Source organism: Patagioenas fasciata, chromosome 10 (assembly GCF_037038585.1).
Source record: "Patagioenas fasciata isolate bPatFas1 chromosome 10, bPatFas1.hap1, whole genome shotgun sequence".
NCBI lineage: Eukaryota > Metazoa > Chordata > Aves > Columbiformes > Columbidae > Patagioenas > Patagioenas fasciata.
In genome coordinates, this window is record NC_092529.1 from 5,653,646 (window position 1) to 5,670,760 (window position 17,115).

Sequence of the window (17,115 nt, forward strand, 5' to 3'; positions counted from 1 at the left end):
GGCTGATATCCTCCAATCCCTTCCTGCTCTAAAGTAAACTAAACAATTACTTTTACACTTAATCTAATGTACATCTTTAGCAGAAATTACCCTTTTTGCATGATCAGCAGACACAAAACTTTCCACATCCTCCATCTATTTACATACTGGTAAGAATTAGTCTCAGACTTTTCTTTTGGTTCAGCTAAATCACTTGGCTGATGTTTTCTCCATAGCTAATACTTCAACTGCCTTTTTTTTTTCCTAAACTATCCTTTAGGCTCTTCCCTATGTCTGTGCAGGTTTCTTAAATTAAGTGGGTACTCACAGAACACCGAACCCTTTTTGGCAACGGCCTTGCACCTCTCTAGCTCAGGAGCCATGAGAACCATCTGCTTTTATGCAGTATTGTTACTTACAGCTTACTCCATATGTTGTACTTCATTTCTCCTTTAAAAAGCACACAACTGGGAAGGAACAAAAACCTAAAGAGGACAGGTCATTTCCAGGTCTGGCTGAGGCCGAGAACTGCTCTGTGCCACTGACAGCTGAGCAAAGGACCAGTTGCAGCACAAGTATTACACCAGGAATACCATCGAATCAGAGTCATTTAAGTTGGAAAAGACCTTTAAGGTCATCAAGTCCAACCATTAAACTGACACTGCAACCATTAACCTAACACTGGAGCAGTTGCAATAAGTAACTCAATGCAAATGTATTTCACCTCACCTATTTTACTTGCAGAAAAGGAACAATGGAATACCCAGGGAAATAGTTAATTAAATCTTACCTCTTTAAGCCATTCATATTACTACTAATCTCTTGCAAGAATAAAAACATGAAAAGAAGAGAAGCCAGAACAGAGCTATTGCTTCTGGGCAGGTTTTAGAGGATTGCCAGTGAGAGATGCTACTGATGATCCGAGTCTCTCTGCACCGTATAACACTGCTTGAATGCCCTGTTCTGATCCCTTGTTCATGAAACACAAAGTCCATAGCAGAGGTAAGAGGAACATCTAGTTACTAAACCTTAAGACATACTATTCTTGCAAACTTTGATGGGATAGATTATATATAGACATTTTTACCTGTAACTGCCAGGTCATACTACTAATATTAAAATTGCTTGTAAAACAAAACGCATTTTCTACTGAAAATGTGAACAAAGACAGGTAATTAAAAAGGACCATCACACTGACAATTTCATAGCTCACACTGTGTACGTGTTCATTACATCTGCAAATGAAAAATGTTCAAAGCAATTTATCAGCTTTAAGAGATTTAACAAATACGTAGGCTTGAAAATTACATGGTGTTCACCAAAAGGAAACCAATGCAAGTTTATTACAGTACGACAACATTATAAGCAGAAAGAATTATAAGGACTTGCACAAACAACAGGATAAATTATTATTTTTGTCACAATGACAATGCCAAGAAAAAAAAAAATCAAGATAATTTCTAATGGTTTCAGTATATTGCCTAGAACCATATTGCTTTTCTGCATCAACCTCGTATCTGTAAAGTCAGATCTGACATTTACTATGTTTCAGAGCACCTAAACATCTTTTGGATAAATTTTCATCATTACGACAAGCTACAAAGCTACTGAAACAAACCCATCAAGGCAATAACTTTTGAAACTGAGCAACAGTACAAAATGCTTAGGGCATCACACTCCCTGTCTGCGCCTGTTGGAAACGCAAAGATACAAGTTGTAATAGTTCCAGTGCTGGTTCACCTCATGCCCACCCAGCAGGGAACACCAGAGAAAAGGTCTTGCTTCCACTAAACTACCCTAGGATACATATCCCTAGTGACTGAGAAATACATGCCCAACTATCATCTTCTGGCAAAAGGAGGTAAAAAAATAAATGCTTGCATCTCAGAATTTATTTAGACTGATCCTTTTATCTTGAGCGCTAACGCCAGTGCAAGTCAAACCCTACAATCCCAACCAATACTTTTCCTTATTAACTGCATATATAAGCCCTTCACTAAATTCAGTCAATACTGCACCTGCCCAGTTAATGCTGAGACATAACATTTCGTTCCTGGCTTCTCACCTGCTTGCAGCTTCTTGCTGCACTTTATTTCATGAATTCAGTGGAACAGTTTGACAGAAGACACGGGCATAGTATGGTCAGAATATTGATTTGCTGGTGTTTTGATGGTATTTTTGTAAGCAGGAATGATCACTTCTTCTCTTCAGAGTTTAAGCACTATCCCCTAGACTGACCTTACAACTTCATTTGAGATAATTACATTTCATCTTCATTTGCCAGAAATAAAACAGTAAGAAGCAAATTAACCGCAAAGTAAGGAAGCTCCTAAGACAAGCAAGCTTTTGTTCAAGACAAGAGCTGACCAGGATTTTACACAGGCAGAAACATAAAAGCACATCCTCAGTGACATTTCACCTGTGAATAAACATAGTTTAAGAAGGATGGAGGAGCTGGATGGAAGGAGCATTTGAAGAGTCCAGCTCTGCTTGAGTTGCCACTGCTGCATTCATCTGTTCACCTAACTTTAGGCTAGCGTAAATGGCTAGAACTGACTTGGAGTAACTCACGTTCACGCTGAATAACAGAATTAATTCACTGAACAGCCTTGAAACAAAATATTATATCAGTGCTCCAAGGCTCCTGCTGACCGCTCGCAGGTTTCCGCAGGCTTTGATTTTCAGCGTGGCAGCCCCGGAGCCCGTATGCAGGACAAACAACCCCAGTGCAGCACTGCCGGGTTGAACAGAGGCACCAAGCCCGAGCACACCCTTCCTTTAAGGTGTGGGATTCAACTGACCACACATACTAACATTATTCCATCAGTCTTGCAGCCCATCAGTCAAACACCACATACCCCCTTTATTTTTAATTCAACTAAATACAATGTATCTAGATATCAAGTCCAGACAATCCCTGTAACAAGCTGCAGCTTATTATGGGGAACCCACAGCCAACATTTTGGACCTTATTATCGGTGACCAACTCTCCCTCCTTGAGAATCAAGGCATCTGCTTAATTGCAATAGTCTAATGAACGTGGAACACTTTCAGATGCAAGCACAGAATTTTAAAGTTTCAGCCCTGTTTTGAGCACTTTTACAAGTTCCGCAAGTTTAACTCACACAGCCGCATTCTTGGAGTAGGTTCAAAAAAATACTCTTGAAGCAACAAGTAAAAAATACTAAATTAATAAGTTAGGTGTCTGACAATTATTTAAATTCTCTAAATTATCTGAATCTTCCAAGTGCATAATGAGTATTGTAGTAACGAGTCAACAAAGGCTTCCTCTGTCAAGTAGAGGTGAAGAGAGTCCTAAGGAAGCCTGAACAACTTTTCACCAATACAGATGTTGACCCCCAAAACTGGCAGACAGCTGGCTCACAGCTTTGCTAACACAACCATTTAGTACTCATTTTGATCAAAACCACTGGAAACTAACTATAAATCTTCTGCAATTATCAAAACCAATAACTGAGTCTCAAACCATATTTTGAGATAGAAGCATTCAGGAAATGTCATGTTATCTGTTACTGAACTTATCCACAGTAAAAGATGCTTTATTCAAAGCACAAATGGCATGCGAAGTAGAACCAACAAACCCCACGTTTTAAAAACAAACAAGCAAGCCTGTTTCTATTTAACACTTTTAAATAAAGTTATGCTTTTTAAATAAAGTATTCTCTTAGAACAAAGACATCAAGACAGAAAGAATACAATGTACACATACCTGATGCTTCTTGAACTTTCACCTTCAGACCTGTAAAGCAATACACAAATAATTAGGACATGATTTCTCCCAACATTTCTAAGCCAGACAGCCTACAAATGGTAACCCTTCTCATGCATTCTTTCCCTTTCTATTTCACTTAGTTTTTCTAAGGCTTGTTGCACTTTCCCTACTAATGAGACATTTAAATAGGAAACCAGTCTACTTAGGTTTAGAGTGAATATACTAGAAGTTAAAAAACAGTTAACAGGTTGTCCTGGTTTTGTTAAAAACAAGTTTCTCTTTTAGTGAATTTGCCTGTCAGCTAAAGCCTTCATGTTAGCTGCATTTTCCTGGAGAACCCAACACATGTTTTGGTTAAACCTAGCAATGGAATGCAAACTTATTGATAAGCACGGATGGACATCTTGCGAGAGGAGCAACGAGAAAACTGATGACCGAGAGACTGACCAACGGTGTATAACATTCCATTCACGTGAATACTTCATATAAAAGTGGGAGATCACGAGGATCTCGCCCTTTTTTTTCCCTTTTTCCTCATGGCTGACATTAGGAGAGGACCTTGCTGGTCGTCCCTGCGAACTGAGGCCTAGTGACAGACTGAATCCAGCTCCGGTTGGCTACAGAGTCTAATCCAGGGCTTTGGGTGCCAGCTCTGCAGTTGCTGAGACTTTCAAGATTGGTTTTGTATATTTTGTATTATTTTCTCTATTCTTATTAGTAGCATTAGTAAAACATCTTTAACTTTTCCAACTCTCTTCTCTCTGTCCTTCTTTCCCTCGCGATCGCCTGTGCTGAGTGGGAAATGGGGAGAGGGAGGGGCAAAAGGGGGAAGTGGGGGGGAGAGGAGGTTAACAATACATCTGCCAGGGTTTGATTGTCACCCCACAATCTTAACCCTCGACACCCCCCAACATTTTTTAATTAAGGAAACTTAAATTAGTGTCATTCATATTGATAAAGCTTCCTCACACAAAGAGAAACAGAAGCATAATACTTCCAGAATTTCATGAACAAACTCAAAATCCAAAAGAAAACATACAAGCATTAGCCCAATTCTTTTCCTTCTTCACTCCAAAACAACACAGAAAACTTAAATATATCAGTAGGCTCTGCAAAAACAGGAACCAAACACACAAAGCAAAGCAGGAGATTCCAGGGCAAAACAAAGGCTCAAAACACACTTTTTCCATGTCATAGGCTTAGCAGGGACCCAAATTAAAAGGTGATCAATATGAATTTGCAAACTCTAGCACTTAAGCCACTATTAGCTAGTACCAAAATTGCTTCTTCAAAATCAAACGCGAGGGCAACTTCTTCCCCGGTTTGATTGAAAAGGAAAAAAAAGTCTGATTTCTTATTAGACTGACTTCCATCTCCAATGGCAACTTGCATGTCATGCTAGAAGCGGTAGAAAAGTTATGGCTAGTAAAAGTTTCATAAGTATGATGCCAGAAAGCCAACAGTATTAAAATCTAATTTTCAGAATCTATTGTAGAGCTCAATATGGCAGCACTGGGGGCACCACGATCATCTCAGCACACAAAATGGCGGCTCCAGTGGCACCAAAATCACCTCAGGGCTCAAAATGGCAGCCAGAGGGGTGGTGGGATCACCTCTTGACAAGAAAGATATTTTGGTGGTGGAGCAAGCTCAGAGAAGGGCAACGAAGCTGGTGAAGGGTCTAAAGAAGGAAGTTTAGATTGGAAATAATGAAAAATTTCTTTCCAGCAAGAGCTGTCGGGCATTGGAACAGGCTGCCCATGGCAGTGGTGGAGTCACCATCCCTGGAGGGGCTGAGCAGACATAGAGATGAGGTCCTCAGGACATGGGGCAATGCCAGGGTTGGGTTAATGGTTGGACTTGATGATGATGAGGGTCTTTTCCGACCAAAGTCATCCTGTGACCTCAGAACTCACCAGGCTCACAGTCAAGCTTAACAATGTTTCAAAAACCGCTTGTCTAAAATTGTTACAATTGTCTTTTTACTTGAGGTGATGAAGAGTTACCACTGCCCTTCATTTAAGAAAGAATGATGATTTTCATTTAACAGTATCTCTCATCACTATAAAAACAGCATTTTGTGTACCCAACACAGTATCTGCCCACACAAAGAATAAATACACTTGGCTTTTGTAAGGACTCTGAGAACTTGGGCGTTACTGGTATAATTATCTGTTACCAATAGATTTTATTTTACTGCATATTAAAAATATTTTATAAACCGACACGGAATGGAAATACAATCCTACAAATCCACACCCAGAAGAGCTCTTAAGTAAAATATTTAAGAGATAACAGTTTGTCAGTTCTTGTTAATGAAGACAGGATCTGATATTGAATGGCTTTACTTCGGCTGTGTTACGTTGATTTATTCAAAACATTTTAAGATATAAACATGCATAACACTTCAGGAGTGGCCTGCATTGCCATCCTGGCGAACACCCGCAGTCCAATGTCCACCTTCGGACACCCCTTGAGCGTCACCTTTGCCACCCAGCATCAGGCCGCAGCTTCATAAACTCAGAACTGACGCAGTCTCAATTCCTGAGTCTCTTGTGCTTCCTCTTTCCCATTTTAAAGCCTGTCTGGTCACTTTAAGTTGTTTGGGTTTTAGATACACATACTTCTTCCAAAAGAGAAATGGTAACTTCAAAGCAGCTTTTTCTACACAATTACCTTATCCCTGAAATTACGTGAACACAAAGAAATGAGCTCACCTATGCATGCCCATGAGTAATGAAAAAATTAATGAATGAAGTGTTTAACTGACACCTTCCCACACTCAGTTTTCAGCAAATTACATCTTGCAGAAAATACACTTTACAATTGAAAAGATGTTATGTGTAATTGCTTGTACTACTAAGTTTTCAAATATAGCTGAGACAACTGGATTTTTAATGCCTTAATTTTCCGCCTTTCCTCTTGACTAGAATAACAAAACCATCTAAACAGGGAAAATGTCTTTGAGTGCTCCAGGCATTCTGGGGTCACTAGAAGCAGCAGCCAACCATCCTAGACCCACTATTCCTCCCACTAAAACTCAAGAATTATTTTAAACGAGGTGTTTTAGGCAAGGAGAGGTGCAAGATCAGGGCTAGGCCTCTGCCAGGTGCCCTGTGCTGGAAACAAGGGCCCTCCCAAGCCGACCACCTTCCAACCCAGCACAGCCAACAATGGGGGAAGATGGACCATCAGCCCTTCTTTATTTGTAGGATCACCAAAATTAAAAAAGAAAAGCTGCTAAACTTCTGCACCTGCTAAATTTGCGTTTTCAAAGCTAAGGTTTACTCAAGTAAATTCCAGAGAGTTATTCAGAGCTGGTCAGTTCTACCCAGGAAATAAGTAATTGGTTTGCAGGGCCGAACAAAAACATTGCTGAAAACAAAACAAACTACTACTACTAGTTTGAAATAAAGCACTAGATTTTCTTTAAGCATTCTTTAAAAGCCAGGATTTTGGATCAATATTTAATGTTCCCATTTACACAGTAAGCAAATGCTGGGCTCTAAATGTTTTGTTTCCTTTTGAACCAGACAAAAGATACCGTGTCACTGCTGAAACAAGGAGGAAGGTGAAAAACATTCTGGCAATATCTTCTACTATTTCTTTTAACATAGAACTTAAAGGAAGAAAAGGCTACAGTATATATCATATGTTCTATGCTACAGTACTTTATTTGAAACAGAATACATTCCATTTATATATCTAAGTTAATCAGCGACATGATAAGTGTCATACAACTTTCTCCAAGATTTCTCCCCTTGTTTCTGTCTGGTTTCTGATATTTCAAGTAGAACTAAATATTAATCTGCACGCCCCATTGAAGTACAAGTTTGTCTTTTTTCCTGACCCCAGAAACTTCATTCTCAGTAGGAAATATGGTAAAACACATCCTCTTTAAGATTGCTATAGTCAATAGAAGCAGAAATGACTTTGCTAATATCAGTGTTTACTGTAACTCCGTTGCAAGCAGGGGTCAGGAAGAACAGGTACCATGACAACAAACCTTGAACGAAAAATCAAAGGCAAAGACAGACAAAAAGCACAGGACTTACACAAGATAGCAAACCAAAGTGACTTAAAAATCGTTCTGGATTTTGGGATTTTAAGTTTAAAAGAAGTACTGCCATGACCTTCTATCGGACCACGTCTGTGAAAACTGGAGATCTCAGAAAATATGTTACCAAAATGACAGTTACAGTTATCCCCTATAAATACAACAAGCAGGAAAATGGCAAACAACATATCTTGGCTTCAGTTGCTGAGTAGGTTGGCAATTTTTCAGAAAAACATTCTCAGTGGGATGTTGTCAGCTCATAAGGATTGGACACCATTTGCAGGAATATCACAAATTTGAAGAAGTCTTTGAGAAAAGCACAAGACAGAAAATCCACCCAAACTGGGAATGTGAGAGGTCCCCGTTCCCAACCAGCACATCTCTCGTTCACCGAGGTGAGCGGAAGGTCCTAAACCCCAGAAGCAGCCCAGCTTCAGAGGCAGAGCTCAGCTCATGGTTTTTCCTCACTCAAAAGATTTTAGCAAGTCTTTGGCTCACCCCAGCAAGAAATGTTAAATTCTCTCCATCACTGCCCCCTCTTAAAGTAATAATAAACAAGCTTTATGTAATCTGATTTGTTGTTTACTCTTAGAAATATACTCAGAAGTGAAACAGCACAATGAAAAGCTGCTTCAGGACCAGCTTTCAGTCTGACTCATGAAAGTAATCATTTTCAAAATAAAATATTGTTCAGAACCATTAAGGCATATTATGTAGACTGATGTACACAACTAGCCCTGCAATAATTTGAAGCTTAGTAGGTACTTTATTTGGGCAATGAGTTATGGCAATGTTCTATAAAACAGATTATGTAGAAAGTACAAACAACAGTTTTAAAACTATTTAAGATTCATGTCCAGGATGCAAAATTTCGCTTTATGTGCCAGGGTAGAGAAACAGCCAAAAGCAGAACTGGAATCTTACCGTAAAACCCCACAAGTGGACAGGACTAATATTGTTTCATTGCACCCACATGGTAGTAAGCCAAGTCACATCTCTTCACCTATTTAGAGTTGTAACTCCCATCAGCCTAAAAAGAACTGGCTAAAAGCCCAGGTTTCTAGCAGCATGTCAAACTTCCATGCTAAACAACTGTACTCCATCTGAAATACATCTTCCTGCAAGCCACAAGAACTAACTTCATTTTAGGAGACCTACTACAGGTATGAGTATACAGTAACCACATACTAAAGAGCATTCTAATTTCATTTTTTATAAAAGGAAGAGGCTTAACCAAATCTTTACAGAGCAATACTAGAATCAATGCATGTGATTAAGCCTTGCTTTGAGCACAGAACTAGACTCAAGAAAGCAGGCTACACCTCTCATAGGTCATAGTCATAGGTTTTGTAGTATATGAAGTCTTTCAGCATTTGTAATGCAGATGAAGGAAGAAAGCTTCAGGGATATATGGCTATATAAACAATACTACTTCTATCATGAGTAGGCATTAGTGTGCTCCAGCAGAAAGTTTCTATGGGTGTATGTTCTGAGCAGCAACCCAAAACAAAGCAGATGTTCCCAGGAGACCGCCAGCCCCGTCTAAAGGCTATGAGAGCTTTCTAGAATTTTTATTTTAGTCTGCTGTGTCCGAATGCTGTTACATGCCCCTATGGATCACAACAGATGTGCAACACTCTGGTAAGAAAAGAAACCCTCTTATTCTAAGTGTCTGGAAGTGGCCCCATTTGCTGCCCAGGTAGCGGTATGAGACAGGCAGAGCCCAGCGAGCCGCGGGCAGTGTGTGCCGGCTGTCCTGCCTTGCCAGCAATGGACAAAACAATATGTCCAGTAACACAGACATATGGGGTGGAGATTTTCCTTGCCAAAAAATGAGCTAGTTTGCAAGACTTAGAATTTTTATGACCCTGTTAAATATACAACCAGGCTGCAGACTCTTAAAGAACTGATAAACCATTAAGTATAGTAAGACCTGTCCAGTCAGTAGCATTATAACAAGGAAAGTTTCAGGATGAGAAATATTATCCATTTGACCACTAACTATATCTTTTCCAGCAGCATTTTGTTATTACGCATAACAGAATGAAGGAACAAGCACCCACTGCAAAAAACACATTCCTGGGCCTGCCCACCACAGTACTAAAACAAAATAAATCAATCACAGAAGTCCGATTGCTGCATTGCATTTCCACCTAATACAGAGATAAAAAAACTACCTCGCACAGTAGGAAAACCACTATTTTCATGGGTTATTTGAGAACAGTAATATCCTAATAGTCCTTTTGTTCTTTTCCAAATAATAGGAGAAAGGCTAAGGGCCACCTTGAATATAGCACTTCAATTCAGCACCGCAGTGGACAGGATCTCTAACAGCTTTCTACAGAACACAGAGTTTCTTTAGGAAGGTTACAGCTGACAAGTCCCACGCGATGCACATTCGGGTTTGGAGCAGACCAGATGCTGCCAGTAACAAGCAATCTTTGGAAAGAGATGTGAACTCAGAATAAAGGTAAACTCAAGATGTCAAGAGAAGGAACAGAGTAAACTGGGCTTCCCTATGGCAATGCCAAGCAAGGTTTTTTCTCTGCTTCACTCTACAAAGGTGTGCTTATTAAATCAAGTCATCTGCACACTGAAAACAGGAAAAAAGCACACAGAAGTACGTTACTGAGAAGAAGAATGATAACAGAAAGACCCACGTGTCACTGATGTGATATTTTTTTAACTTAAACTGCTAGAAGTGTTCCAATGTCAGAAACCAGAACAAGTATTTACCTCATAGTATAGAAAATTTGATTTTGGTGAGCATAAAGCATTTGACCTAGCAATAATTCAGCAAGCTGATGGACTGGTATATAACAGCCTTCAAACCTGCCACCGTATCTTTGTCTGCTCTCATTACTTCACCTCCCAGATAACGATTACACACATTGCCGGGGGGAACTCTTAACACAACAGTTGTTACGGCATCTCCACGTCCGTCTCTTATGCCCTAAAGCCTATAAGAATTGAACAGGAGATGGATCACAGTAATTAGCACCATCCAAAAACCGGCACAAAAAGTAGAACTGTAATAGCATCATGGGTAGCAATGCTCCAAGACCCCCGATCACACCAGCAGGACTCCAGTGGCTCCTGGTGAAATCTTCCCTCTCCAGCACTTTACCAGCACTTGTCCAAAGGCTTCATCCCGGAGCAGGAACAGGACAGCCAGGCAGGAACTGCTCACATTCCTGGTGCCCTCTCCCTGTACAGGAGTCATCCTGGTTCTGCTTTGATCCAGCATTTTGCTCCGTAGTTTCCTTCTGAGTAACCAGCTTACAACCTCTCCTGTCTGCTGCTGAAACACACATGTAACACCAACCCATGGACATACGTGAGACAGCAAAATCTGGTATTGTAAAGGTGTGGCAGCTAACTAATATCAAAGCTGCTTCAACATCAGAGAGATGATGCATCCACAACCCTTGTGATGTTTTTATAGCATACATTTCACAGAAACCTCCTGTGTTCCAGTTTGCACCCATTGCCCCTTGTCCTATCACTGGTTTTGACCAAGAAGAGCCTGGTTCCATCCTCCTGATACTCACCCTCTACATATTTATAAACACTATATCTCAACAGCAGGAGATCCCTTGTCTGCAGCACCCCCCATTTCAGAAGTCCCTGGCTATTGCAGTGACCCCTTGAAACACCACATAGGGAGCTCACAGGTGGGGAAAGGAGGAGCTGTACCTCTTACACCATGTTCTCTGAGGACTTCAGAGAGGGAAATACATAGAGATAACCCAGCAATTCTTGCACACTCCAGTTTCTTGGAGCACACAAACCCAAACTGGTCACATGAAAGAAGGAGACAAAGTCACCATTCAAAGCTGACTCGGGAATCAACATTTATTCATCTCTGCCCTGTAGCCTGTGTGGAAGGAGACGCTTGTGGATGCACGCTCTGTTCCCAGAGGCCATCAGCCCCAACCAGTCCAGTCACCTCCTGCGCTCCAGAAGGTCTCGGGAGGCTGCACACTGACCAGCCAGGGACACCATGGCCTCAATGGCTTCGGATGGGCTCTGCCAGCAAGTCAGTTTGAAAGACAGCACAGGGTCAGCATGTACGAGACATTCTGCCTCTTTCAATTACAGGAGGACTGAGAGCTGTAACGCTTCCCCTCAAGCATTTTTGACAGTCTTTAGAATTGCTGCCTGAAATCCTTCAGGCTAATTCTGCTACCCCATTAACAAGCATGTCTGATAAATCCTTTTAAGTGAAAATGAAGTGGGTGATGGAACAAAATTGCACTACAGTAGAACACAAGTCATTCACGCAGCGGTAGGTTTGAAGTCTGGCTCCCTCCACATCTGCCAGCAGATCCCACAGCCCGCTCGGCAGGAAACACCTCACCCTGAACACTGGGCTGGGACTGGGAAGTTAAAACCTGCATGTCTGTGTGTCCTTCCAGTGCAGTTAGTGAAAAACACCATCATGGGACCCCCTCAAAAAGGCAGAGCTCACATCTACGCTCAGTGAGAGGTTCGGGAAAAGCCTTTGTCCCTAAGCCAGGGGACGCTCTTACCTAAAAGGCAAGTGCAAATGTTCCAGAGATATGTAATCGTGAAACATTTAACATACAAATTAGTTTGGAGGAGACTGAGGGGTGACCTCATTCATGGTGATCAATATGGAAAGGGTGAGTGTCAGGAGGATGGAGCCAGGCTCTTCTCAGTGACAACCAGTGATAGGACAATGGGCAATGGGTGCAAACTGGAACACAGGAGGTTCCACTTAAAGATGAGAAGAAACTTCTTCCTGGTGGGGGTGCCAGAGCCTGGCCCAGGCTGCCCAGGGAGGTTGTGGAGTCTCCTTCTCTGCAGACATTCAAACCCGCCTGGACACCTTCCTGTGGAACCTCAGCTGGGTGTTCCTGCTCCGGCGGGGGGATTGCACTGGATGAGCTTTCCAGGTCCCTTCCAGTCCCTGACATTCTGGGATTCTGTGATACCCAAAAATAAAAGTGAGTGTACTTCTCAATATATTGTGCAGCAACACTATACATGAAAATCAGATTGGTTGTTTCATTTTTCTATTCTTGCTCTTAACCAAAACTCAGTGCAATGGTAGAACCATTTTCCAAAATCCCCTCTCTAATTTCTAGTACCAGAAATCTATATTTCGCACCATATCATCTGTATTATAAACAACAAGCAGTTTCTAATAAGGATGAATTCTTCTCTTACTTCACATCAGATATTCATCTTTAATTTCTCTGTGCTTGCAGCAGTATGCAAATAATGCTGAACTGTACCCCTAACTACTAAACACCAGTTGTACTGGCTTATATTTTAGTTATACAAGCAGGACAGGTTATTCTATTACAGAAGAGGAACAAACAGAGGTATCAGTAAAAGCTGACAACCCCATATTATTTGATGGAACTGTAGCTCACAGGTTTATAAATGTATTTACATTGGCACTTTCAGTGGTGTCAGTTTGTATTTTACTCATTATATTCTTACCAGTTGTACAGCTCTGTTTGTACTATCTCTAGCAAGTGAGCAGATTTTTTCAAGACAATGCAGTTTCTTATGTTATTATGGGGCTTCTGCTGTCCAAGAGAGGAGACTCATCACAGGATGCACAGCCTTTCAAGAAATTCCAGCTAAGTTATAACAGTACCAACCTCACGCTAAAGCCTCAGGAATCCTTGGTCACTTCAAGACACAGGAAAAAAATCCCAAAACTTTGGTAGTATTCCATGTTGTAAAACACTGGTTTCATGTAATGATAAATGCATAGAAAGCTTTCTGTTTCATTATTCTTAATGCTTCATACACTTCAGTTCACTGGGCACCATTCCACTGCTCATATGCGTTGTGTATTTGTACTCTCAAAAAAATCCATAAATACAATTTGGCTGCAGAAAAGCAGGAAGGGTTTAGATGTGATTTTCCATTATCAAGAGTGAAAAAGGAGTTAAGTCCCAAACAATATATAGCTTAAAACCCGTAACAGACTACATACAAATGCAATTTGGGCTGGTACTTAGACTAATGGATCTTGCTGCAGATCATGCATGGAAGTACAGCATCGCCCACATGGAATGGCATCATGAAGAGAAGTTAATACATGGATAAACACATGAATCACTACCTGCAAGATCTGATGTAAGTTGTGTAAGAGGCATTTTCAGTCACTAGTTTGAAATAAAGGGGAAAAAATATGACAGCAGGTGCCCAATTCCCATCATATACCATAGTAACAAAGTAGGTAAAATTGCCAGTTGTGCTGCTGGAACTGCTCCTGTGTGCCCAGCCCAGGGTATTTACTTGTGCACAGAGAATTGCAGGTTATGGCACTTCTCCCCAGGCACACTGATACGGAACAGCACAATGGATTCTGCTGTGCCAGGGAGGACGCGGGGACGACGAGAGAGAGTTTGTACTAAAGCACAACTTACGACTGACTTCTTAGAAAGGACCTACTTGATAAACTTACCAAATTGACTGGATATTAGCCCTACAAGCATCAACTATAATCAGTGAAACAGCACACTATTCCACAAAGAACATCACTAATCACATTCTCTTTGTCCTGTATTTTCTGTAACTCACATTAGCCAAAAACCAAGTTATTTTCTTTATCTTAAGTAAGAATATAGTATCACAGATTATATATATATATTTTTTTTTTAAATACAGATTTACTTTGTGCAGTCCTCAAGTGTCTGCCATGTGCACTCATACCTGTGGAGATGATCTCCATCCCACAAAGCATCCTTACACTCCAGCTCCTGGAACGCACTGCTCACATGGCAGCGACTACCGAAACCTTACAAAGGCGTTACGCACACACAGACACTCCTAGTAACCATGTTAAAAAGATCAATTCTAAGTGCAAGCTGGGACAGGAACACTGAAAACAGCCACTTCCTTAGGTAGCAGACACCAGTTTTGTCCTTTAAAGCTAAACAGTAAACCCCAAGCAGATGTGTGTCTCAATGCCTGAGAAGCAGCAAACATTCATCTCTATGGTAACTACCATGCAAGTGCATCTACTGGCACACTGTCTCCACTAAGAGCTTGTTATATCTAGTCCTGGACTGTCTACAGCCACTTCTGTCCAAGAAATGTCTATTCCAAACTCTCAGCAAACTCTGAGAGACTCGCAGAGATCAACTTAATTTCTTTGCCCAGCCATCACTCTCACATATGCTCCTGAGCTTCTGGCTAACGAGCAGTTCGGCTGAACACATGGTCTTGTGCTCACCTTGTCCATCTAGGATGGATTTTTTAGTAGCCAAGGTTTTTTCCCTTAACATCTGAAAACAGTTTGAAGCGGCGGACGGGATACAAAGCCCCCCGCGTTTGCGCTAAGAGCAGCCCCCTCCGCAGGCTGTGCCACGTGCTTTACCTCAAGGTTACAGAAACCATCTGGCCACTCGGTGAGAGGCAGAGGAACGTGCTTCCTCCAGCATGCAAATGAAGGCCCACATGGGCAGATGCTACATCACCCCACCACCTGGATAGCCTGGAACAGCCTTCCATACCTGAATATTGAACAAAACCAGCCAAATACACGTAAAACCCGGCATACAGATGCGATTACCTCCAGGCATTCCTAGGTAACTGGAGAAATACCATTACCCTGCGCACACAGTTGTCCACATTAGCCAGGGGAAGGGAGGGAGGTGCAATTTCTTCTTGCCAGGGCACACATTATACAGCTGCGTGCAGACTGACATAGTGCTGGTGTAAACACAAAACAACTGAGAAATACTTTTACGTTGCTGCCCAAAGTGTCCGTCTGTCCCTGCAGAGAGAAGCAATGGGGCTGGAGGATAAATTAAAGCGCGACCTCTCTCAGGCAGCCCCGGGAAGCCTGGCCTATGTCACAGAAGCGCCGCATTGAGCCAGATCCGCTCCTCTCCGTTCTGAACACGATTACTGCATGGAAAACCACCCACGGAACAGAAAATACAGCCAAGCAGAAAACAGAGGGGGAAGAAAGATTTATTTACAACAGCTTCCCCACTACCCTTCCCTGCAGCCGTAAGAGTTTTTTGAAGCTAACGGCCCCAGAACAACGCATTACGGTACCAAAAAGGCTCTGCAGTTTCCATTTCACGTGAATGCAGCACCAATACCTGTCTCATGAGATTAAGCAATTAAAATCTTCAACGAAGTCAATTTATGACTAATTAAGAATATTGCCAAAGTGCCATATGGAAGGAAAGTAAATATTTTGCTTTGATAAGCAGGGGGTGCTCTTAAGGTCAGCATCAGAATAAAGACTTGAATATGAAGATAACTCATTAAAACATCTTGGGTTTCTCAGCTCTCAAAGCCATTTTACCATTTTCTACCCCCCTTTACTGTTCAACTGTTTGTAATTGCTTATAAGAAAACAATATTACAAAAATTTAAATGGTGTGTGTGCTTCAATTCTATTTGAAAAACATCTCATTTTTGTTACATTAATAATCTTACAAATGAGCCAATTTCCTTTATTTTCTCCCCCCTGCAACTGAAATATTTCAAACCATTTACTATTTCAACTCTGACTTGCAGAGTTGTTTCTTCATTTAGTTGTTTCCTTACAGCTCTGTTAATTGAGTGAGATGTAAAACATATATATCTATATTAATAGCTGAGGAAGTAAGAATGCAACTTACCCTCAGAAATCATGAAGCAATACAAAATAATTTTCCAATATATAACTGCACAGGAGAAAACTCCAGGCAAGTTCAACAACACTGTGATCATCTTTGCTTCAGGAGCAAGTAGAAGACAAACTTTTCTGCAGAACTACAAATGAGTATTAGCATATGGTGTTCCTCTGGGTTGAATATATTTACAGAAGGCATTTTTCCAGCTTAAATTAATAGTGATAGGATTATTTCTTATTGACTTCCCATTTACAGGCAAGGCCTTGTGATGAAAGAAAAATCTCTTTAAAATTGGAGTTTTACTAAGGAGTGCATCCTTTTACCTTGCATTTCAAACAACAGTTAAGAGGCAAGTGCGGCTTTTCAGTAGTGATGGCCCCAATTAAAACACTCCCTCATAGAGGTCCTTGCCTCTAATGGCAGCTAAATGCTCTTCAGAACATGAAGATATCTACGGCAGAACACTCGATCATCAATTTAGCCTCTCAACATGCAATCATCAGCCGTAAGCATTCAGAAAGTGATCAAATCAAGCTTCATACTTCATTTGCATTAAGTATTTTTATTTTCCTTAATAAAATTATCTGTCTGCAGAGGGTTGTTATAATGTATTTTAGATGAAAATGTGGATTAGTTAGAGTGAGCAGCCAAGAAACCTTCAACAAGAATGACCAGTTTTCTACACACTGAATTTATGTCTTTAATCCTCAAGCTTTGGAGGCTAT

General features: G+C 41.0%; 1 protein-coding gene across 6 annotated transcripts in view; it reads right to left on the reverse strand.

Annotated features, from left to right (window-relative positions):
- IQSEC1 (IQ motif and Sec7 domain ArfGEF 1) overlaps positions 1–17,115 on the reverse strand; it is a 318,301-nt gene that overhangs the window by 253,109 nt on the left and 48,077 nt on the right. For all 6 annotated transcript variants that reach the window (XM_071812987.1, XM_071812986.1, XM_071812988.1 and 3 more), the window contains exon 2: positions 3,710–3,739. In XM_071812987.1, coding sequence (XP_071669088.1) covers positions 3,710–3,739 — 30 coding nt within the window. The remainder of the gene's footprint in view (positions 1–3,709; positions 3,740–17,115) is intronic.